This window comes from Rana temporaria, chromosome 7, assembly GCF_905171775.1.
Source record: "Rana temporaria chromosome 7, aRanTem1.1, whole genome shotgun sequence".
Classification (NCBI taxonomy): domain Eukaryota; kingdom Metazoa; phylum Chordata; class Amphibia; order Anura; family Ranidae; genus Rana; species Rana temporaria.
The window spans coordinates 146,922,983-146,949,178 of NC_053495.1; the positions used below are offsets into that span (position 1 = coordinate 146,922,983).

Sequence of the window (26,196 nt, forward strand, 5' to 3'; positions counted from 1 at the left end):
ATTTGCCTGCTCTGTGCAATGGTTTTGCATAGAGCAGCCCCAAGCCCTCACTTCTCAGATCCTCTGCTAGCGCTTCTGTCCCCTTCCTCTGCTGAGTGCCACAAACGCAAGCTGTGTGCTCCCACTGCTGTGTCCCTCCCAATGAGGAGGGAGAGCAGCTGCTTTTGTGCACATTGATGGATTGGGATCAGGCTCGAGCAAGTGTATTTGTGGGGGCTGCACACTAAAGTGTTTTTTTTCCCCTCATGTATGAAATGAGACAAACCTTCAGCCTTTAAAGCGCCCTGACTTTTTCTGGGGTCCCCGGCTGATGCACTTGGCTCCCCCTCTTCCCTGAGTGCCCTTATAGCAAGCTGCTTGCTACGGGCTCCCACTGCTGCCAAGTCTCCCGTGGGAAGAATGGGAGAAGAGCTGCTGCAGATGAGACACAGAGCTGGATCGAGATTGGACTCAGATATGTGTGTGTGTGTGTGTGTGTGGCGAAATGTCCACTTTTACTCTCCATTGGAAGACAATGTGCAGGGTGACAATGCAGAAAGACAGTTGGAAGATGAAGACAAAGCATTGTGCCTCAACAAAGACCTTCATGCCAGCCTAACCAGGTCTTATTGTAAAGGAGGTATATTCAACCTTTGAATAGAGCATTTGGTCCTGATCTGTGTTGTCATTGCTGAGTTTGATGGGCAAATGCTTGCCCTCTCCCTCACCATTGTCTGACATTACTGCTAGCAAGGTGATGAATAACTAATTAGGTCTCCCCTCTGGCAGCAGGGACACTCTGAAACCTATCACTGTCAATTACTTCATAACAGGGGGAGGGAGATTCCCAGCATAAGGCCCCTGTGTGTGTTCCTTGTGTACTTTTTCAGCTTGTAGAGGGGGGGGGGGGTGGGCAGCACTGGGACTTGTAGCTTCTTGCAGTGCTACTCATTCACCTGGCTGATGGAGAAAGCAGAGAGGATAATGACCGAGCTGGGGGATGGGCCATACAGTGTGAAGCTGTTGGACGGATGGGGATTTAGGGGGGGGGATGAAATCCACAGTGGACATGAGCAGACAATGATCTTCTTGTGTACAGTGTCTGGTGTCTGTGCAGTACACAAGTACAGTGCATCAGTCTTGCACTATACTGCTTGTATGTGTTCTGGGTTATTTGATGACAGGCACACAGTAAATATGCCTTTGGTCGGCTAACCCAGGACAGTTCAATTGTTCTGGATTATCTGATCATGGCACATTGTTCAAAATGGGAGGCTGATGCACACAGAGGAGAGGTGATGATAGTTATGGTTTAACTATCCCCCCAAAGTAACACCTAGAAATTGGGCTTCAGTCTATGGTGGAGCTGCAGTCAGCATAAACAGGGGAAAAAAATTATTATCTTTATCGTGCACCGATGGGACCAAGTGTTACTTGTACTTGGTCTCCCTGGGGGATGAAAAAGTAGGTGGTAGTGATAATTCTTCAATAACAGCTGCAACTTTTTAAAATATTTTTATACGTTGCATACTATATTATAGGGCTGCAACTAACGATTATTTTCATAATTGATTAGTTGGCCGATTATTGTTTCGATTAATCGGATAATGGCCTTTAAAAAAAATAAGAAAAACTGACTTTTTTTTTTTTGGCCAATTTCATGTTGGGCAGATTACAAAACACAAATTGCCGCAAAAACACATTACATGCTTTTCTGCAGAACCAAAAAAAAACAAAATGGCACCATTTTGCATTAAAAAGTCCTTGCCCTTTCCAAATACGCAGCAGCTGAAAAAAAATCATGGATGTGAACGTGTCCCATAAGAAAACATGTAAATGAACTGTAGTGTGTTTCTGCAAACAGCACCAAAAACAGAGGTGTAACCCAGGCCTGAGATGTTTAGTAACATAATTGGGTTAAAAAAACTAAAATAAGTACAAAAGAGCAAATAATCGCTACTGTAAGGGGTTAATTTTTTACTCTGGGACAGTGAAAGTAATATTTACATTAATGTGCTTTTTGTACTATAAAGGGCTAATTTTATTTTTTTAACCCCATTATGTTACTGGCCGATTAATTAATGTCATAATCGATTGGTTGTTTTGGCCCTACTATATTCTAACCCTCTACTGAATTCGAATAGGTCCAATGAAGCAAATTTTGATTGCTGCACATGTGTAACAACTTTCCAAGTCATGGACCTAAGCATAATCCAGCAGCAAAATACAAATCTATCTGTTCTGACAGGCTACAGCCCTTCCTGATGTTTTATCTGGTTGGTAATCTTGAAATACGGATCATCTTCAATCTTTTTACCCAGTTTCTTTACAAAATTCAAATTTTCTTACCTTTGTGCATCAGACGAGTTTAAAGTGTTTGTTAACCCAAAAGTGAAAAAAATTATCATATCCTGATCCCTTAAAGCAGATTAAACAGCACAGTGCTTGTACTGTGTAATCTGCCCCTCTGTAAACTGTTAAAGCTCCCTGAACCTGGCACTTCCTGTATGCCCTCTCTATACTGACCACAGAAATCATTGCTGCTGAGCCATGACCACTGTGGTCAGAGTGCGTCCCTCTGTCATACGCTGCCCTGCTCTCGGCTCTTCTCTCTCTCCCCCTCAACCTTCTCTTCCTGCCTGTCAGCTCCCTCTCTGTCTGTTGCTGCTATTGGGGGGGCATAAAATTGTCACGGACAGCCCCTATATAAGAGGCTGGCATACCACACTGTGAAATTGAGCAGTATAAATACTGTTTTTTTTTTTCTTCTGCTGTCTTTAGGCAGGTCACGTGACTCGCAGCCGCTTTACAGTTACAATACAGGGCTTCTGCAGGTGAAGCTGACTGGCCACGTGTTCACCCCGGCTGACATCGGCTTAGATCATAGGGTCCGGCATAGACTTGTACAAATGGGTTCACAAACACTTTAAAAGATCACTTAATAGTTAGCAGACTGAAACGGCAAGTTTGCAAATAAAGCTTCGGCGGGGTATAAAAATGTGCCAGTATTCACATTTGTAATTGGGTTACTCGGGTCATATACCTTTTTATGAAAGGATGGCTGTGTGTTTTGGTTCTGACTTTGGGGTGATGGTGATCAGAATGTTTTTTTTCTATCTGGCCCAATGGCATGATTTGGAAAGATGGGCGTCGGACATGGACATTAGATCATTGCCCAATCTGGGCAAAAATGGCCAGATTAGGAAGTGAATCCAAGGTCTCCATGCACCTAAAACCTTCTAAAAATGTGGGAGCCAATGTTGCTGACCTCTTCTAAAATACTTGTTGCTAGGCTGTTATCACCTCTATGATTATAGTACTTTGAAATACCTACCGGGAACATATATGCAACTCAGAAAAGCCAGACATTGTCTGCATAATTATTATTCTGGGTCATAATTTTAACAGTCAACACAGAAGGGTCTACATGAAAGCCAGCCAACTAGCATTTTAAGATGGAGGGATTGGCAATGGCAGCCTGCGTGTTTTTCTGTGTTATGTTTGATGAACTAGCTTGATTATTGGAGATGGGTGACCAGCCAATGCTGGCCCATATCGCCAACTTCATAAAAAGAAAATCCCTGGTACACCTCTGTAGCCTAGTGTGCGGTCTGTGAAAATGTCCTTTCTAGAAGAACAATAGACTCTTCTTCACATTCCAGTAAGATCTCTGGGCATTGCCATGGAGAAGATGCCAGTGAATTGGCCTTGTCAATTTTAGACTTTGTGGTGCACTGGAGCAAGGACAGTTTTATCTGGTTTCCTGTCTTGATAGTTTGAACATGTAGCGTCCAATAAATGTATTGCTTGCAGAGATGGAATGGTTTTATATTGTGAAAACAAAACTTAGTGGTTGTAAACCTAAAAAAATATTCACGATAAACATGCTTCTGCAGTGTCATTTGTCCCATTCTATGCAGTAAAATGCCTGCTTGATACTGTGCCCCCCCCCCCCCACCAGGTGTTACCACAGTAATCATGGCTACTGATCCATGATGCCATGGTCAGTTTACGTGCCTCTGTAATCCCACTTTGTGGTCAGTCTCTCACCCAGTATAATACACTGTGCGAGTTGATCTCCTCCCCTCTGGTATGGCTCCAAACGGCTGTAAAGCCATTGAGGAGAATTGATGCAATCCCCTCTGTTAAAGCAAGCTTGTGTGTGTGTGTGTGTGTGTGTGTGTGTGTGTGTGTGTGTATTATTTGTGTTTTTACAACTTCAGATCTGCCCTATAGCAGTTTTACTGCTACAGGACAGCATCTGTGCACCGGATTACATATATAAACATGATCCGAGTCTCCCAGGTAGGGGGATGCGCATCACACAGCGGGAGCCCAGTGGTGGGTACTAAGAACTCTGTCTGCCAGCACCCACCTATCATCCTGCAGACAGACAAAATGGCGGTCTGCCTATGTAAACAAGGCAGATCACCGTTCTGACAAGAGGGAAGGCATGGATCCTGTGCGTCTGCAAAGCAGGGACATAAATCATGTCTTCCCCTAGTAAAGCACCTTCCACACTGTACTAAAACACTGGTTAGGCGTGCAGTTAACCCTTTGATTGCCCCTGTTAACCCCATTCCCAGCCAGTGTCATTAGTGCAGTGACAGTTCATATTTTTTAGCACTGATCACTGTATTAGTGTCACTGGTTTCCAAAAAGTCAGTGTCAGAATGTCTTTTATGGCTGCCATTACTAATAAAAATAAAAATATCCCATAGTTTGTGGACTCTTTGCGCAAAGCAATCAATATATGCTTCTTTGTTTAATTTTTTATTTTATTACCGAAAATATGTAGTGGAATGCATATCGGCCTAACATTTATAAAGACTTTTTTGGGGGAAAAAAACATTTGTGGTGTGGGTTCTTATTTTTTGCAGGGGGGGGGGCGCTGAGGTGATCGGATAAGATGGAGTGATTTTCTTTCCCGACAACGCGGGTTGCAGGAAAGAGAATCGCTCGACTTCCCTATTAACCGGAACTAGTAACAAAAGTAATTCTAAGAGCTTTGCCTTATATATTGGGCAAAGTGATGGCTGCCTGTCATCTTTTCTTTACTGTTTATATATTTTTTTATTTCTTTTTTCTCCTCGTGTTAAGTGTCGGCAAGAGAAAAAATGCCCAATTGAGGGTTTTCCTAACTCCCATTTTCAAACTTCATTTAAGCTAATTGGTTCTGAAAATGCATTATTTGGCATCTACTAACAGGCTCATTACTGGAAAGGGATACTAATAAATGTAAACTGGGAACAAGGTGATATCCTCCCATTCACTAATTTAATTTCATGCTTGATGTTCTTTAGTGCTGGTGATATAATTCTGTTTGACAATAAGTAAGTAAATGTCAGATATCAAATCTGTAAATGTGTGCTGTAGATGGACCCTAAATATCTTTCTTTCACAATATATTACTTTGATTCTGAATAATGGTAAAAATATAGATTGCAATGCCACTGTGTCGTCCCTTCCCCTAACTTAGACTAATTGGTATTTATATGTAGGAACTTCATTTTTATTTATTTTTTTCCCCTAAGTTCTTGAACCATTGTGTTGTAACTGCGCTAACACTTGTGTTCTCAGAACTTTTTGCAAAAGGTCAACTATGCTTTTAAACCACCTGACTGTTTTAGTTCTCTGGGGCTACCATGGTCTGCACACCTGCTGGTGACTATTATGAGGATTCTCATTGTCCCTGTCGGGTTGATTATTTTATGAAGAATGCGAGAGGAAATGCTGTAATGCAGAGAAACTCGAGGTGAACAAAGATGGGAGTCTGCCTGTGCCACCTAATATTAAAGATTTCGTTTTGAGAGGATTGTCTATTTGGGCAGAAAACTCATATTTCCATTATTAAACTTGGAGAATGTATCTTGAATTAATGTTCCCTCAAGTTTTGAATTTGCAAGTTCAATTTCACTGTAATATTTTTACCATTAAAGAGGGGGGGGGATACAACAGTGTGACAGAAGATGCAGTAATGGAGTAAAGGTTAAATATCAATTTTTATTTTATTTTCAGATATCGACCTATGGAGTGGAACTGTCTTCAGAAGCATGCAGGGACCTTGGGTTTTCCAGTAACTTATTGTGCACCTCCTGTGACCTGCTGGGGCAGTTTCAACTGAATGGGATTGAAACACCTTGCAGACAGTGTTGCCAGGAAGAGGCACGCTTTGAATCAAGAAAGGTATATTTCAAAAAGCATAAATGTCTATTCCCATGATCACAACACGTTGGAAACCTTTTACAGCTAGCTTCATGTAGAACTGTTCCCCTTGCTTTGGCATGCATGGCGATACCTAATGTGTTGCGCAGTTGCCATTTACATTTAACAGTGATCGCTTGAAACCAACCATGGAGAAGCCTAATGATTTATTATAAATAAAGCCCATGAGTGTTTTTTGACCCTTTTTGTTGCCATAATGTGTGGCACATGTCCATTGTGGTAGCAATCGGGTTAAGTCTATCTGTAGCCAAAAGGGTGCAAGTTTTTTAAATACAGATGGGGAAGGGTTAGAACACCCCCCCCCCCCCCCCCCCAGATTTTACTACTATCCAGGGCTCTGTTAGTGTTAACCTTTTGACACAAAATATAATTCCTATATAAATCATGCCTAAAACGGACAGTCTTAACCACTTGCGACCAGCCACTGTAATTGTACGGCGGCAGGTGGGCTTGTTTCCACAAATTGCCGTAACTATGCGTTGGCTCCTTTTTTTAAGAGCCATGGCGCACGGCGGGGAGCCTGATGCGTGTGGTTGCGGGCATGAGAGTGAGGATTTGTGTATGTAAACACACAACACTGTTCTGGGAGGAGAAACTGATGGCTGTTCCTCCTTTTAGGAAGTCCCATCCCAAGTTAGAAACACACATGAGGGAACACATTTAACCCCTTAATCGCCCCAGTGTTAACCCCTTCCCTGCCAGTGACATTTACACAGTAGTGTCCGATTTGTCCGCCGTTGCTGTCCCCATAAAAATTGCAGATTGATTAATAAAAATGACATAACTCTCTCCCCTATTTTATAGAACTTCTGTGCAAACCAATCAATGCGTCCTTTTTTTTTTTTTTTAAAGATGGGTATCTCGGTAACGGCGGCAGCTGCTGCCACAACCGAGATATCCATCTTTAGCGTAAGCGGTCCTGTAAACGATAACGGTGGTCTCCGGCGGATTCGCCACAATATCGGCGGCGGGAGAGGGCCTCTCCCGCACCCTCCGCCGCTTACCGGAGCCGTCGGTAGCGGTCGAGGCGATCGGGTCCTTTCACGTGCTGTGTGGGGATGCGAGTGAGGGCAAGATGCCCCAACCCATCCCAATAGCATAGCAGGGTGGAAGCGACGTCAAAACGTCAGTTCCGCCCATGCTTCTTAAAGCAATATTTTTTAAATGTCATTTTTTCAAATGACAAAATTTTCCTTTTTTTATTTGTTTTGCATTTAAATCTAAATATGAGATCTGAGGTCTTTTTGACCCCAGATCTCATATTTAAGAGGACCTGCCATGCTTTTTTTCTATTACAAGGGATGTTTACATTCCTTGTAATAGGAATAAAAGTGATCACTTTTTTTTTTTTTTTTTTTCAGTGTAAAAAATAATAAAATAAAAAAACACAAAAAAAACTTTTTTAAGCGCCCCGTCCCGACGAGCTCGCATGCAGAAACGACCGCATACGTGAGTAGTGCCCGCATATGAAAACTGTGTTCAAACCACACAAGTGAGGTATCGCCGCGATCGTTAGAGCGAGAGCAATAATTCTAGCCTTAGACCTCCTCTGTAGCTCAAAAGATGCAACCTATAGAATTTTTTAAACGTCGCCTATCGAGATTTTTAAGGGTAAAAGTTTGACACCATTCCACGAGCGGGCGCAATTTTTAAGCGTGACATGTTTGTTATCATTTTACTCGGCCTAACATTGTGTTTCACAATATATTAAAAAATTGGGCCAAATTTATTGTCTTATTTTTTTTAATTCAGAAAAGTGATTTTTTTTTTTTTTTTTTAAAGTGCGTTTGTAAGACCGCTGCGCAAATACGGTGTGACAAAGTATTGCAATGACTGCTATTTTATTCTCTAGGGTGTTAGAAAACAAATATATATAATGTTTGGGGGTTTTAAGTAATTTTCTAGCAAAAAAAATAGTTTTAGTCTTGTAAATGCCAAATCTGAAAAACACCCAAGGTCCTTAAGTGGTTAAACACAAATGTCTTCATCAGTTTAGGCCATTATGTATTCACTTTTTTTGGGGGGAAAAAAATTATATACATACACTTTAACATTATGTGTGTGTATGTATAAACTTATGTTTTTTTTTTCAAAATTGTCGCTGTTATTTTGTTTGTTGTGAAAAAAATAAAAATGGCAGAAGTGATCAAATGCCACCAAAAGAAAGCTCTTTGTGGGGGGGAAAAAAGGATGTCAATTTTGTTTGGGTACAGCTTGGAGGGACCGCGCACTTGTCAGTTAAAGCGACTCCGTGCCGTATTGTAAACGGCCTGGTCATTAACCACTTTCCATCCATTGTCATATGACATCCACAGATGGGATCTCCTATCCTGGGTGGGCGTCATATGACGTCCTCGGCGGTATAGGGGGCCTGCTGCATCACTGGGGAGCCGATGTGCATGTCCGGTGGCCGCAATGTCTGCTGGGTGCCTGCGATTACTCTTAACAGAGTGTGTGTGTGTGTGTGTGTGTGTGTGTGTGTATATGCACAGATCCACGTACTGTCAGGGGAGAGGAGGCAAATCGTGTTTTCCTAGTTTATGGGAACACTGATCGGGCTCCTCCCCTATTCTGTCCAATCCTCCCACAGTTAGAATCACATCCTAGGTAACGCATTTAACCCCTTAAACGCCCCCTAGTGTTAACTCCTTCCCTACCAGTGACACTTATGCAGTAATCGGTGCATAATTATAGCACTGGTCGCTGTTTAAATGTCAATGGTCCCTAAATATTAAGTGTCCGATCTGTCTGCCGCAATGTTAGTCACGATAAAAGTTGCAGATCACTGCCATTACAAGTAAAACAATATTAAAAATGCCATAAATCAATAACCTATTTTGTAGGGGCTATATTGATTGGCTTGCACAAAGAAGTTCTATGTTTAAAAATATATGTATGTATGTAGAATACTGATCGGCCTAAACTGAGGGGGGAATTTTTTTTATTTTTTTTTTTTCTTCCAAATACCACTAAAAAGCTCTATTTGTGGGGAAAACCCAATGATAAAAATAAATGTTGGGTACGTTGTTGCATGCCCGTGCAATTGTAATTCAAAATTGAAAATGCCCTGTGGTTAAAGGGTAAAATCTTCCCGGGGCTAAAATGGTTAATCTACGTATACATTTTTTTTTTCTTCATAAACCTCTCACCCCTGTGTTCTGCATATACCATTTTGTGAGTCATTTAAAATGCGGTGAAAGCTGCGTTCTAATTCCCTCTGGCAATGCCATCTGAGATTGTAGATCACTGATCTAATAAAACTACAAGTTCCATAAATCATTGCCTTTGTGGCTGTGTAGGAGGAGCTGCAGGCACGTGCACTAGCATTTCACACTGCTCAACTTTCTCCCCCCTGAACCTGAGGAGATATTCTGTCTCGCTAGTCTGAGTATAAAAATAATAAGAATGGGGATTTGTAAGAAATATAACTGCAGATCCCCAGTAAATGCATGTCCTATATACTGGATATCAAAACTCTCTCTCTTTCCTCCTTTTCTCTATTTCTCAACCTCCTCCCCCCCCCCCCCACACCCCTCTCCAGTCATATAGAAACCTGTTTTTTAATGAAAAACATACAAATCCCATGCTTTTAAGCATATACATATGTGAAATCTCATCTAAACATAAATTGTGCAGCGTTATGGGTGAGACTACCCAAACCAATTCCCTTTTTAACTTTTCAATTAGTATTTGGAAAACCATTAACACGCCTAACAATTTTCCAATAATCCTCAGTGGGGAGAGAAAATTAAAACCCAATGTAAAGCTGCTATATGCAGAAAAGAATCCCTCTTTCACATACCACATCTCAAGGATATGCCCTCACCCTTCCACGTTTATAAGAGGTCTGAGAAGTGCCTGAAATATCAGCGTCGCTATACACTGAATTTAATGGTTTTTTTTTTGTTTTTTTTTTACCAATGGCTTTCGGAGGGTTATTTGGAAATTGTTAGCTGTATGATTTTTTTTTTTTCCCACATACGAATTAAAAAGGGAATTGTTTTGGGTAGTCTCACCCATAACGCTGCACAATTTATGTTTAGATTATATTTCACATTTATACACTTAAACGCATGGGATTTGTATGTGGGTGTTTTTTGTTTTTTTCCTCCCTCAGAATTAGGCGGTCTCTAGTTCTTTCTCCCTACCTCTCTATGATGGGTTTACACTGGTGCACTGTGTGACATCGCAAATGAAGGGGGGAGAGGAGAGCAGCAAGGCATCATGGGACTCGGGAAGTCTCACAGAGCACAATTGTATCGTACAGTGTGAGGAGGTACCTTTTTTAAGGTAATCTAAATGCAGCTTTTGAAATGCCTACAACCAGAAGCAGCAGCCTTACCGGGACTATAGCTAATGAAAGGAGTGTTTTTTTTTTTATCTGCACAGTACTTTTTGTTGATGTATAAGTCTCCTTAACTGTAACATAGGAAGGTGTTTTTTATTTTATTTTTAAAGTTAATTAACTCTTTAAGGATTCTTCCCCCCACTTTCTGTCCTGCTGACGGTTTACCAGACAGGAAATTAAAGTGGATGTAAACCCAAAAATTGTATAATTTTTTTTTATGTCACAATGTAGGGTATAAGATTTTCCATCATCTGCCACACAGATTTAATCCAGCTCTGAGCAATCCTCTTTTATTCAGTGAAAATTAAGACTTCCAGATAAAACCCTGTCTAAATACAAAGTCCATTTCTCTCTCCTTGCTTTGAGTGACAGGATATTTTACATATCTAGCTTGGACATGTTTATCATAATGTGATGATCCACAGTATAAAGTGAGAAATCCACCCCTCCCCCCACATAACACATCCTGGTAATATACAATGACCTGTGGATCACCTCATATTATGATAAACATAACATATGATAAACATGTCCAAGCTAGATATGTAAATAACCTGTCACTCAAAGCAAGGAGAGAGGAATGGACTTTGTATTTAGACAGGGTTTTATCTGGAAGTCTTAATTTTCACTGAATAAGAGGATTGCTCAGAGCTGGATTAACTTGTGTGGCAAGACTGGGCACAAATGATAGGAAATCTTATACTCTACATTGTGACATCAAAAAAAATAAATGCAATTTTTGGGTTTACATCCACTTTAAGGCAAATCTGGAAGGACAAAAAAAACTGATGTTTTGGCCTTCCACCAACTTCCCTTGTTTTTTTTAAAAAAAAATCTGTTTTGCTGTTGGAGCATTTCCTTAAAGTTGATGTAAGCCCACTCTCATCCTTTCTAAACTACTGCTATAGTGCTGATCTATAAGGATATAGATGCCTCCTGCATGTATCCTTACCTGTCAAATGTCTCCCCTCTGTCTGTTATAAGAACTGAAAAACTGCAGATTCTGTGGGTGGATCTGTTGTCTGGAGCTCTGTGGGTGGAGTCGTGATGTCAGTAGACTTCCCGCCCTCCTCTACACTCCCTTTGTCAACATGCATTTTTTCCTGTGTATTCCTTACACTAAATTCTGCTATGATCACTAACATCCAGTCAAAATCCAGAAAAGTAACCACATGACTTCAGAAAAGGGGTGGGAATTAAAAAAAATAATGCCTTTCTCCAGGCTAGTGCATAAGATATGTAAATGACCTGTCACTCACAGCAAGGGGGTGGAACGGACTAAGGTTTTTCTCTGTAAATCCGTTTTATTTCACTGAACAATAAAAGAGGATTGCTCAGATCTGGATTAACTGTGTGCCAAGACTGGGCACAGATGGTAGGAAATCTTATACTGTACATTGGGCTTTATTTTTGCCCCGAGGAAGTCACAATTTCAGCTAACACTTTAACCACCCCTTCACTCCGATATAGGTCGGCAGAATGGCACGGCTGGGCACAAGCACGTACGTCTTTAAGAGCCCAGCCGTGGAGTCGCGAGCGCGCCGGTCCGAAGCTCCGTGAACCACGGGACCCGATCACCGCCGGTGTCCTGCAATTGGTCTCAGGAGCTGAAGAACGGGGAGAGGTGTGTGTGTGTGTGTGTGTGTGTGTGTAAACACACTTTCCCTGTTCTTCATTGTGGCAATGTCCGCGATCGTCTGTTCCCTGATATAAGGAGACGATCACTGATGTCAAACGTCCAACCCCGCCCTCCACAGTTAGAAACGCATATGAGGTCACACTTAACCCCTTCAGCACCCCCTAGTGGTTAACTCCTAAACTGCAATTGTCATTTTCACAGTAAGCAGTGCATTTTTATAGCACTTTTCGCTGTCAAAATTACTGGTTCCAAAAATGTGTCAAAATTGTCCGATGTGTCCGCCATAATGTCCCGGTCACGAAAAAAATCGCTGATCGCTGCCATTAGTAGTAACAAAAATATATATTGATAAAAATGCCATAAACTATCCCCTATTTGGTAAATGCTATAAATTTTGCGCAAACCAATCAATAAACGCTTATTGAGATTTATTTTTTTTAACCAAAAATGGGTAGAAGAATACGTATCGGCCCAAACTGAAGAAAAAAAAATGATTTGATCTTTTTTTGGGGATATTTTTTATAGCAAAAAGTAAAAAAAAAAATTTTGGGAGTCACGTCGCAATTGTCAGTTAAAGCGATGCAGTGCTGAATCGCAAAAAGGGGCAAGGTCCTTAACCTGCATAATGGTCCGGGGTCTTAAGTGGTTTAAGCCACTACCTCTGTCGCTATTGGGTGGTGTTCTGGCCTCCCCCTCAAAAATGAAGTCAGTAGCTACTAGGGCTGAAACAACTAATTGATCGACAACTAATCGATTATGAAATTAATCGATTACAATTTTCATAATCGATTATTCGGCCAGTAACATAATGGGGTGAAAAGAACTAAAATTCGCCCTTTTATAGTACAAAAAAAGCAAATCGCTACTGTAAATATTACTTTCACTGTCCCACAGTAAAAAAATGGACCCCTTACAGTAGCGATTATTTGCTCTTTTTGTACTTCTTTTTGTTTTTTTAACCCCATTATGTTACTAAACATCTCAGGACGGGGTCACACTTCTGTTTTTTGGTGCTTTTTGCAGAAACACACTACAGTTCATTTACATGTTTTCCTATGGAACACGTTCACATCCATGATTTATTTTCAGCTGCTGCGTATTTGGAAAGGGCAAGGACTTTTTAACGCAAAACGCAATTTGTGTTTTGTAATCTGCCCAACAACAATTGAAGCCAAAAAAATTAAATGCAATTTTTTTTTTTTTTTAAGGCTATTATCCAATTAATCTAAATGATAATCGGCCAATTAATCGATTATGAGAATAATCGTTAGTTGCAGCCCTAGTAGCTACACATACTAGCTGCTACTTTTTTTAAAAATGTTAAAACTATTAAAATGGGCAAACCAATACAAGCTATTGAAATTTGGCGTACAGATCGTTTAACATACTAGAACAAATGGCAAGTTAAGATTGATATGGAACATTCATTTTCATGATGCAAACTGACGAAAATGCAGATTTGACAAATGGGGAATGATCTTCCTGAATGTACCCACACTTCAAATCCTGAATTTGGAACTCCAGTGTTCCAGATTAGTTACCAATAGTTGGAACTTTTCCCTTGAGGAAAATGCAGGTGGAACTTGTGTTATTTGACTCTCCGACATCTAGGGTCTTGCTGTTCTGCTGCGGCAACTTCAGCCCAAAAAAAAGTCTAGGTAGCGTATGGAAGGGTTTAACACCTCTTTAACATTTGTTTTGCTGTCTGTGCCCCTCGTCAGAAGATTTCACCTCACTTTCTGTCCCTGTGACAATTGGATTTTGGACATTTTGGGTTGTCGTGGAAACCAAGATTGGTGATGAAGCTTCAATGGCGAAATTTTTCATTTTTTTTCCCCCATGATAACTTACAGGGGTGAATCTGCCAGTTCAGTTTGCGCATTGAGGAAATAAGCCAAGATGTGGGACTGTGAACATTGAGAGTAATTCAGCTAGGCTACATGGGTTAAATAAGCCATTTACAGTAAACTGTATTGTTTTACAAAGGCTGTGTGGATTTTAAGCTACTTGTCTGCCTGGGCCAGTTTATGTAGGAAGTGAACTTGGCATTTACCAAAAAATATTCTTACTCAGTGTAATTGCTGGGAGAGAAAAGGGCAGTGTTACTATTGGCCTACGCACTCTTTGTCACTGTTCCTTTTGTTACGGTAATAGTCACTATGGGGGTGAGTGCAAAATCGGGCTCGCTTCTGCATATAAATGAATTGCCTTCCAGGTTTTATTGCCAAAGCTTAATTGAACAAGCTGAAGTTAGAAGCGGATAGGCTACCATGCACAGCTGCACCAGATTCTGAGTACTCCAGTAAAACTCCCTCTATCGGTCTAAGGCTGGGTTCACACTACTACACTACTTTCATCCTACTTTGCTCTGCTACATTGGTCCTACATTGATCCTACATTGGTCCTACATCCATCCTACTTTCATGAACAGGATACTACTTTGGTCCGACTTCAATGATATTCAATGGGCCTGAAGTAGGATCAATGTAGGACCAAAAGTAGTACAGGGAGCATTTTCAAAGTCGGACCGACTTGTGTAGGACGCTACAAGACGCTCTCATAGGGAAACATTGAACACAGAGCAAAGTAGGATGAAAGTAGTGTAGTAGTGTGAACCCAGCCTAAGACAGGGTTTGACTAATTTGCTTGGAATCTAGGAGCCAGCTAAAAAAGTTAGGAGCCAGAAAACACGCCCCGTCGAGCTTGCGCGCAGAATCGAACACATACGTGAGCAGCGCCCGCATATGTAAACAGTGTTCAAACCACACATGTGAGGTATCGCCGCGATTGGTAGAGCGAGAGCAATAATTCTAGCCCTAGACCTCCTCTGTAACTCAAAACATGCAGCCTGTAGATTTTTTTAAATGTCGCCTATGAAGATTTTAAAGGGTAAAAGTTTGTCGGCATTCCACGAGCGGACGCAATTTTGAAGCGTGACTTGTTGGGTATGAATTTACTCGGCGTAACATTATCTTTCATAATATTTTTAAAAATGGGGATAACTTTACTGTTTTATTTTTTAATTAAAAAAAGTGTAATTTTTTCCCAACAAAGTGCGCTTGTAAGACCGCTGCGCAAATACGGCGTGACAGAAAGTATTGCAACAATCGCCATTTTATTCTCTAGGGTGTTAGGATAAAAAATATATATAATGTTTGGGGGTTCTAATTAGAAGGAAGAAGATGGCAGTGAAAATAGTGAAAAATTACATTAGAATTGCTGTTTTACTTGTAATGCTTAACTTGTAATACCAACGGCCACCACCAGATGGCGCCAGCTTACACATCTGGTGGTAATAACTTGTAATACGGCTCACCACCAGATGGCGCCAGCTCACAAGCCAAGTCGCCAGGACCCTATTTCTAGTCGCCGCGGCGACCGGGATTTGTCGAGCCCTGGTCTAAGACACGGTTCACACTGACAGCGGGGTTCAGCTGAACTCGCACAATTTATGTCAGTCCCCACATGTCAGTCCCAACTTCGGGGGTGAATTTCAGAGACATCTGTAAGGGTTGCTTTACAGATGTGTTGTGCAAATGGCACTCCATCGCCAAAAGTAGTACATAAACTATGTTTGGGAATCGGTGCGTCGCCACAGTCAGTGTCGCACCACAATAGCTGCCGATTTGGCATGCGTTTTTAATATGCTGATTCGCTGCAATGTGAACCTAGGCTAAGGCCTCTTTCTTACAAGCTTGCCGATCAGGTCTGCCTGTCGTTTTTATTTTTCAGGCGGACCTGATTGCAGCCTCCATTTACTATTATAGGCAGTGGATACCTGCTGCTGTCCGATCTAGTCTTGTCCTGTCCCTATTTTCCATTCGTCTGACAGATAAACAGACAGGCGGTCCCTTTTCATCTGATCTCCCCATAGACGAGAGTGGGACTTTAACAGGTCTGTCTCAGCACAGTGAGTGGAGAAGGACCTGTCATTTGCCTGCTCAGTGGGGGATCAGCAGATTGATCCTCCACTGAGCAGTGGACAAGCCTGTGTGAAAGCACCTTAAAGCAGAGGTTCACCCTAAAAACAATTTTCTAACATTACATTGTGCTCACTCTCAACATTGACAGTACGCTGATGTTTTCTTTTGCCGTACACATCGTTGTATCGCTATTTTCCCCGCCGGCTTCCGGGTAGTGGCTCCCTCGGGAGTGGGCGTTCCTATGCACAGGCTAAGTGATTGACGTGATGACAAAAGCTTCCCCCCGGCGCATAAGGCGCGTCACGAGTTGCCGAAAGAACTGCGAGTCGGCTCTATATGGTGCCTGCCCACCGACGTTTGGCTTCTTTCGGCAACTCGTGACACGCCTTATGCGCGGGGGGGGGGGGCTTTTGTTATCACGTCAATCACTTAGTGCTTGTAGCTGCTGACTTTAAAAAAAAAAAAAAAACTTTGAGGCAGGAACCCCGCTTTAAGGTTCTTGCCCAGCTGATTCTAAATTGCGTTTTGGAGTTTCACTTCAAAATTGGCCAACTGTAAAGTTGAAATATATATTTTGTAGTCTCTCATTTGAGTGGCTCCTCCAACACTGGACAGCCAGGAATCTTCCTGCTTCAGGTTTCCTATTGTCTGACCTGACTGATACTAGGATAAAGGTGATGATGCCTAGTCATTGTCCGAGGCAGAAGTGCTATTAGAGTCTGCATTGTAAATCAGAAAATGTCATCTCCCTGGCTCTACAGTATACCAGGTGTGTGACTTGTGAGTTTTGCCCAACAGAATTGCAAAATATATTTTTCCTGTGTATTGTTTAGTTTTACTTAAAGGAACCATTTTTGTTTTATGGTGATCCTCCTATTTTGTTTACTGTATTGGTAGCTTACAACAGAGGTCTCGTTGCTTACCTAACCTATATATAAAATGTTATTTATTTTTGTTTTGTTTGCGTGTGTTTTCCCATGGTGATGGTGGTACTCGCTACAAATCAAACGTATTACGTGATACCAGTTGAAGCCAGCAAACATTTTGTTTATCTATTTGAATTCCGAGTGATTTGAACTTCATTCCATTTTAGTACTGCAAAGCACAGCTGTTGGCTCCATGAATGTCATCCTTTCTTGTTTTAAACACAAGTAGACTTGATTATGTTCACAAATCCCATGGCCAGTAATCTTCATGTGCAGAATGTCTAATTCTTCTGAGTTTCTTTGTCTCAAAATGCATTTAAACAGTGATGACTTGTTGAAATAGAAATTAAGTGTTTTGGCCTTCTAACCCAGACCATGTACACACAGGATGTGTCATAATGCATTTGCCTAAAATTAGATTTTTATTTAATTTTTTATTGGAATTTTCCAGCTTTGATTGACATACCTCCTGGGTATGAGTTAAGCGACTTTTCACAGAATGGGGTAACTATCTGCTAGACATGGGTTTTATTGCATATGTTGGCTACCTTTTTGCCAGCCTTTTGCTCTAGCATGGTCTCTCCAAGACCTTCACTTTGGAGAGTAAAATGTTTGTAGAGGCTTTCTTCTGTGCCAATATATTGCTGGCATTCTCTTTATAATGGGGTATATTGCGCTTTCTGAAAGTTTGAAAAATGGATCTACTTCCTCAGAGATGAAAATATTTAAAATTTGTTTTTAAGTATTTTCAATTTTATTATGTCGCTCCTTCTTATGGTGATCCATGTAGTCCTCCACAGATACTCGGCAGACCCCTTTGTACAAAATAAAGCATGATGGTTCAAAAATGTTTCTTTTGATGTGTCTAAAGCCTTGTACACACGATCTGACTTTTCCATGGATTTTGGTCCGCAGGGCATTGGCCGTGAACCTGTTCTGCATACACACAACCATGCCCCCCTCAAAGCTGCAATAGGCAGCAGAGGGAGATGTTTACATGCCGCAATGCTTCACATTGCAACCGCAGCCAAGCTGACCCGGCCTGATGCCTGCCAAACGCTACACTTGCAAGCCAATAGGGAGGTGCCGCAAACACGCGATTATCAGGGGGAAAAAAGGCCTCTAGGAAACGATCGGGAAACGGATTGGGCTTCAGAGGCAAGGAAAATTTTTAATCGCAGGTCTAAAGGTCTTTTATCTCCTGAGGAAGTAGATAACCAAGAACCTTCCAGAAGAACAAGCGTCTGCAGCACTCTACCAATCGGGCCTGTATGGTAGAGTTGGCCAGATAGCAGCCACTCCTCAGTAAAAGGCACATGACAGCCCCTGTTGAGTTTGCCAAATGGCACCTGAAGGACTCTCAGACCACGAGAAACAAAAATTTAACTCTTTAGTCTGAATGGCAGGCGTCATGTCTGGAGGAAACCAGGCGCCGCTCATCACCTGGCCAATACCATCCCTACAGTGAAGTATCATGCTGTGGGGATTTTTTTCAGCGACGGGAACTGTGAGCCTAGTCAGGATTGAGATTGTAGCATCATACTCAAAGATGAGGCTGTAATTTGTGCCAAAGGTGCTTCAACAAAGTATTGCGCAAAGGCTGTGAATACTTGTGTACATGTTTTTGTTTTTGTATCCCTGAATGAACTTGCAATCTCCTGTCCTTAGTCATACACATACAGTTGGAAGTTTGGTGCAATTTATCAATTTTATGCCTCCTCTGTTAAAAAGACTCGTACAAATTCCATGTAGGTGGTAGGAATCTAATGCTGCGTACACATGATTAGAAATTCCGACAAAAGTCCGATGTGAGCTTTTGTTCGGAAATTCCAACCGTGTGTATGCTTCATCGGACTTTTGCTGTCGGAATTTCTGCTAACAAAAGATTGAGAACAGGCGGGTTCTCTATTTTTCAGACGAAAAAATATCCTATCAGAAAATCCGCTCTTCTGTATGCAATTCCGACGCACAAAAAAAAACACCCTTGATCAGAATCAAGCAGAAGAGCCGAACTGCCTATTGAACTTCATTGATCTCGGCTCGTCGTGCGTCACCGCGTTGTTGGGGGTCAGAATTTCCGACAAGATTTGAGTGACCGTGTATGCAACACAGGTTTGAGCCAGCATTCCGTCAGAAAAAATCCACGGTTTTCTTGTCGGAATTTCCGATCGTGTGTATGCGGCATAACTCGCTACTCAAGCTTTGCAGCACTGTTTGGCCACTATGCTCCCTATTTACAGAAATTTCCCCTTTATTTTGTTATCTGCCGATGTCGACTACAATTTGCCATTTCTTCTTAACGAGCACTTTGTATCATTTTGCAGATGTATGCTGGAGCTATTCTGGAGGTCTGTGGATGAAAATTGGGGAGGTTCCCTCAAGTCCAGGGTAAGCTTCAATTCTTTATATACTTGCTCTACTTTTGTTTCCAGGCAGGCTTCTTGCTGCTTTTACTATTGGGTAGTAAATATTTGCCTGATAAGATACATTTGAATTTAGTATCCTCAGCAGCAAAAGCGAAGTTAATATTTTACAGAAAAGCCAATGTGCAGTATCTATAACTCATATTTTTGTCTGCCTGTTGCCTGGCAGCACAAAAAGGATTATGAAGATGTGGAATTTATCAGGGACCAGGCTTTCCTAAATCTTTTGGTGAGCGTGCCGCATTTTCCAGTCACATAAGCCTGGTGCATTTAACAATGTGTTGTCAGTGCTCCTCGCCCCCCTGCATTCCATTTTGTTACCAGACCCATCTATTGCAGGTTGAAGAGCTCTATTTGTTGATTTCCATATTGTAAATATTAGAGACGCGTAATCTACTATGAGAAATCCTTGGCACAGAGCGATCTCGTATGACTGCTGCATCTGCCAGCTCCCATTTGAATTATTTTCTCTGCCTTTTCAAATTAAGCAGAAGGAATGTCTCAGCTGTTCTTGTGTGTGTTTTTTTTAGTTGATCAGGTTTAACTCATGTTCAAGGCCCTTTTCATCCATTAAAAATGACCATTTAATGTAACTAAACGCTTAACTCTTAGCTTTAGGATACATTCAGACCACAAAAAATAAAAACTGAGAATTGTGTAGATAATTACTTTTTTTTTTTTTTTGTTTAATCCTGCATACAGTTGCAAACCACACTAGCCCTTTACCCCTGATGTAGCTTATATTCCATAGGTATAAAGCAGTGGTTCTCAACCTTTCTAGAGCTGCGACCCCCTGATAAAATTTCCCAAGTTGTGGGGACCCCTAACAGTAAAATTATGTTCGTAGCATGGGTTGTCGGCACCCAAGGCCAGACAAGTAATTTGCGCCCTTAACCCACGGACATTTAGCGCTCCCTGAGTCCCTTCCACTTGTACAGTATTAAAACCCTTTATGGTAAATTTTAGGATGTACTGATCTTTCTATTCCCCTTTCTTTCCTTTTTATCTCTCGCTGTCCTTTTTTTTTTTTTTTTTTTTTTTTCCCCCCCCCCATATCTCTCTAGCCATCATTTTTGTTCTCTTATTCTTTCTCTCCTTTTTCTTTGTTCCACCCCCTCTGTTCTTCTCCCTTCCATGTATTCATTTGTATTCCTTCTTACTCCTTGGTGGGGGGGAGTTGGAAAGAGTGGCAGTGCTAGGGGGAGTTCTGATTGGCCAACTTAGGTGCTCTTGATAAAGGTCATCTGCTGATCTGAGAACTGTAGTGGGGACTTATAATGGAAGTTATAATCACAGGTAGTGTTACTCGCTGTGTCTCTGGCTTTGTGGTGTCTCGTAGCAGTGACACCTATGCTGAAATCAGGAGATATGGTATCCTCCAGCCTTTCACACTTCATTCCTCACCAGTCATCTGACCTCTAGTCTCTGCCTCCCAGCCATGCCGTGAACTGAATTGGCGGCTGCGGGCTTCAGGAACAGCCAAGCTAGGCAGCAACAGGCTCCAGGGACAGCCCTGCTGGGTGGCCGCGAAAAAGGCTGTGTGGGCTTTAGGAACAGCCCAGGCAAATCGTCATTTGACCCCCAAGGGGGTCCCGACCCCCAGGTTGAGAACCACTGCTATAAAGATATGTGCATTTTTGTACATCTCCAGAATATCCTGCACATTTCATGTTTGATCCTTTTTAAATATGCTGCAAGTACAGAAAATTGGTGTTGGTGTGCCAAAAATGTAGCGTGCAAAAAAAATGTAGTGTGCTTTCATCTTCCTCTTTTTTTGACATGGCAGCAATGTGTATTTTGGGGTCAGACCTATCTTCAGTTCTGAAGAAATCGGACTCCTCTCAATCTCCATATCCCCTCCTTGACTTGAGACTGGCTGTTTTTTTATTTTTTTTTTATTTTTTTGCACTTATCGAACAGATAAAATAAAAACCCTTTCAACGATGAAGGCGTCAAATAGATGTTTGTTAAATGTTTTACTCTTAAAAAGTCCTTTGTTTCATCATCTTTTAATTGTTTTGGTTGTACTTGCAGCTTTTGTCAGGAGTGATAAGCCCAAGCTTTTCAAGGGTCTGCAAATCAAGGTATGTCTTCATTTCTCTGAAACTGCCCATTCCGAAACAGTTTTTGCTCAGACATGTGAAAATGCACATATTTTAAATAAAAAAAAAAAACGTAGGCCCTTTCACACGGAAGGCTGTTTTGCCGCTGTTAAAAGCATGTTAATGTTCTGTGAAATTCAAGTTTCCGGGCACTGTGATTAGCTGCATTTGTACATTGCGATTACATGCGTCTATGTGCAGTTACATGCAACCCTTTTAATTTTTTAGTCCCTTGAATCGTGCTGCTATACGCAGTTGACACAAAGTACTGTGATTACCTGCGGTTATGTGCATATAGCTGTGCTAAATCGCACTTGGATGCATTCAATTATATATCCTTTTTTTTTTTTTTTTTTTTCGCACCAAACCGCATGTAACGAAATCGCAGCTAAACATGGTGTGTGAACGTGGCCATAGGAAAGCATTGTGTGCTTTTTTAGCTGCGGTAGAAAACTAGAAAATCCACAGCTAAAAGCACCATTCTATCTGTCTGTGTGAAAGGGCCTAAAATCAAAAGTGTACATTTTGTGAAAAGCAGTTTGTTTCACATATTGGTGCTACAGTTTATTTAATGTTAGGGGGGTGAGGGGAATTTGAATTTTTTTATTTATATTTTTTGTGCGCACAAATACAATAATCTCCATATTTTCTCAATAATATGAAAAGTGAGAATAAGCGGAGTAAAGCTCTGTTTCCACTAGTGCGACCCCCAAAGTTGCGCGATTTACAGTACAACTTTGCAAAGCGACTGGTAAGAACCATGGGAGAACAAGTCGCACCGAAAATGGAACAAAGTAGTGCAAAAACCTTTTTTGGCGTCACTGCAACTTGAGTCGCACCAATTAGAAATGGGACCATTGAAATGCATGGATTTTGACTTCACATGTGTCAAGTCGCAAAACAACTCGCATTAGTGGAAACTGAGCCTAAAAAAATAAGAAACTTGTCAAGACCTAAAATTAAGCACAGATGCAAAATGACGATAAACATTTTCCTGACATTTTCAACCGGCAAAGCTTTCACTGCACTGCTGAAATCATTCCCCTCACTTTGGCATGCCAAATATGTATTGTTTATCCACTTGAGCTTAGGAAGATTTTACCCCCTTCATGACCAGGCCTTTTTTTGCTATTTAGCACTGCGTTAATTTAACTTGTAATTGCGCAGTCATGTATCACTGTACCCAAGCAAAATTCTATATATTTTTTTTTCTCCCCACAAATAGAGCTTTCTTTTTCTGGTATTTGATATCACCACTTTGCAAAAAAAAATCTAAACAAAAAAATTAAAACCGGAAATTGTGAAAAAAAATTAAACCCAATTTCTTTATAAATTTTGTCCAAAATGTATTTTGGTACATGTCTTTGGTTCAAAGAAAAAAAACACAGCAATCCCAATAAGTGTATATTGTTTGTAGCTGCAAACCAATCTATGGCTTGTGTGTGTATTAGAACTGCACAATTACTCGTTAAATAATCTACAGTGCGATTCAACTCTCCTCATGATCTTAAAATGTTTTTTTCCTGATTCTATGTAATAAGTGCTGAGTTCTCTGCTCACTTCTGACCAAAAAAAAAAAATTCAGGCAGCCTGCCAAGTTTTATCACATCGCTTAGGGCCCTTTCACACTGGGCGGATCAGTGATGCGGGGATCGCTCTGTTGATCCCTGATGTGCCGGCGGGTGACGGGGTAGTCCCTGCACACTGTGCAGGGACCGCCTTGTCTTTTTTCTCGCTCTACCCGGACCGTCTGTCTGTGTTCATCCGATCCCCAGACGGAAGGAAAAATAGGGTTCATCCGCTGACACCCGCGATCTCATAGTATGTATGTCCCTTTTTTCATCCGTACATGGATGGATGAAGAAGCGGACATACGATCAGCCCGTGTGAAAGGGCCCTGAGGTGGAGATAAAGAGAAACCTTGTAACATGTAGTTCTTTTAGGTGAAAGGAATGAACTTCTGTCTTTAAATTAGGTCAGTTTAACCACTTAAAGGGGTTGTAAAGGTTATGCGCTTTTTTTTTTTTTTTTTTTTGAGTATGTAAATTACCTCTGTGCCCAGATTTTGCACAGAGGGGCCCTGATCCTCTTCTGGGGTCCGCCAACAGAGCCTACAGAATAAAATGGCAGTTGTTGCAATATTTTATGGCAGACTGTATTTACGGTGCATACTAGCTCATTGTGCCTTTGTCTTGCAGGGTTTTGTGGCATGTGTGTTTATATTTTTATGTGCGGGTGGGTATACAACTGCTATAAGTATAAGCATTGTATTGCTGAATTAGAAAGTGTTGACTAATCTACTTCTTGCAAGCTGATTAAATCTACATACACAAATGTGTAAACTAGTCTGTTTTTAGCAGTTTGACCTCCTGTTGATTTTGTTATATAAGATTTTTTTTGTTTTCTGCACACAGTATGTGCGTGGCTCTGATCCTGTACTGAAGTTGCTGGATGACAACGGGAACATCTCTGAAGAACTCAGCATCACCAAATGGAACACCGACAGTGTAGAAGAATTTCTAAGTGAAAAGTTGCACCGTTTATAATTATTTTTTTTTTTTTATCAAACCTATCGCACATATCTTTCACTCCCATTTACAGCAGCCTGCCATTTCTTCTCTTTAAAAAAAAAAAAAAAAAAATCGCCACTATTTTTAATTATTTATATGTGGTGGGGGAGAAAACCTTTCAATGACATAACTGCATTTAGTTTTGATGCTGACCCTTGCTCTAAACAGCCTATATCACATTAATGCCTTTTCTTATAGTTGCCAAATGTGGACAGACTAAAGTTGGCCATATTCAATGTTTTACTGTATATGGGGAGTTAATGCATATTTTAGGGATATTTTTAGTATTTCTATAATAAACTGTCATGACTCGGGGCATTTATATATTGAATACTGTTTATGTACGATCTCTTAAATTATGTCCTGATTACTTACTGTTTTCTAATGAAGGGATGTCTTTAAGCACAGTTTATACCATTGTTTGAGCACAGTCTGTGTTAAAAAAAAAATTAGGCTGAAGAGTAGCTACTTTTTTTAATTTTACTTTTTGACACCAGGCCAAGCTACTCTGTAGTCTAACAGCACCTGGAAAGGCACGGCTTCTACCTTCTCTCCAAGGGGACATTTTCAAACCTTCTGAGCTCTTTGGTTAAGTTTGTTCTAAAGGTACATAAATGTCAAATTAATTTACATATTTCCACAAGCAATGAAATGTAAGCTTTTAGTGGGACTTGGCCTTTTAAATGCATCATGGCCACTTCCTCTGGTTTTTGAATGGGTTGTCAGTAGGCCCCATAGTGGTATTGGCTGGTATTTTTATTTATTTTTCTCCCAGCCTCTGAGTTCAGTTGCTAACAACTTGCGCTTTTCTGATCTCTATATAGGAACATTTAGGATGAATGAAAAAGGTAAACCATAATTTGCCAGACCAGTACTTTTTGGTGCATTCTCTTAAACTGATTACCCTAAGATTTTACAGTTAATGTAGATCATTGTAAAATGTATGAAATCCAAGCTTCCAGCTCCCTTTTTTTTTTTTCTTTTTTTTTTAATATAGGAGAAAATCCTTCAATTAAACTACTGTAATTGTGAAAACCACAGAAACGACTTTAGTGGACCCAGTGCAATGGATTTCCAAACAGCCCATGGGTGTCGGAGTCGCAGAGATTATGACAATGCTTTCTTACTGACCTTTCTAGTGATGATAAAAACTGCAATGATCTTTTGACCATTACGAGGGATAAGGTGGCATTCATTGAATGTCAGATGGTCATATTTAAATTTATTTGGCTTTAGTTGCTGATCAGAGATTAGAAAATGCAAACCAATGTTAGAATAACTGGCATGCGTCTTTATAGGTTGAATCATCTTTGATGGATGCCACAATGTCCTTCAGTGCCCTTTTTTTTGTTTCAGACACATTTTGTATTTCTGCATATTTTCTAGCTTTTATTTTACAGCATCTTGCCAGTGCTAGATGCTGAATGGATGTGTTGTTTTGTGATTATGAAAGGGCTTTATTCACTGTAATAGATATGACACATTAGGGTCGTGCACTTTAGTGAAGACTACACAGAAAACCTTCAGAAGGCTTGTGGATGTCTGATGTCCTGTGTAATGCGCCCTGATGTCTCTCCATCTACAGCTTTGAATACGAGCCGAGTGATTTGATCTGTCAAAGAAAGAAGTTTAAATAAAAAAAATACAAACAAATTAAATGCCTTTTGCTTTCATGTCACGAATGTTTCCAATGTTTTAACCTTAATGCTAAACAAACACACGTTTTTACATGTGCTTTATGTTAAAAGGGTCCATCTTCCCAAAATACTTTAGTCTGATGTTAGTGAGCTGAATCGCCCAGTAGCTCCATGTCCATCTTTTCTCAGTATTTGGTTAATTAAAGTAATATAAACCACGCTCACAATTTAACATGTGTATGTACCTAATGTGATTTTAATAATGACATCTGAATAACTTAATATGATAAATTCCACCAATGTGATGTGAATGGTGCAATAAACACAATGGGGGGTCATTTACTAAAGGCAAATCCACTCTGCACTTGAAATTGCACTGAAAGTGGACTTGGAAGTGCAGTCGCTGTAAATCTGAGGGGAAGCT

At 40.8% G+C, this 26,196-nt stretch overlaps 1 protein-coding gene across 1 annotated transcript in view; it reads left to right on the plus strand.

Annotated features, from left to right (window-relative positions):
* Window positions 1-25,788, plus strand: part of SELENOF (selenoprotein F) — a 28,677-nt gene extending 2,889 nt beyond the window's left edge. The window contains exons 2-5 of the mRNA XM_040360085.1: window positions 5,998-6,165; window positions 19,365-19,428; window positions 21,498-21,547; window positions 23,980-25,788. Coding sequence (XP_040216019.1) covers window positions 5,998-6,165; window positions 19,365-19,428; window positions 21,498-21,547; window positions 23,980-24,111 — 414 coding nt within the window. The 3' untranslated portion in view covers window positions 24,112-25,788. The remainder of the gene's footprint in view (window positions 1-5,997; window positions 6,166-19,364; window positions 19,429-21,497; window positions 21,548-23,979) is intronic.
* The last annotated feature ends 408 nt before the right edge of the window (window positions 25,789-26,196 follow it).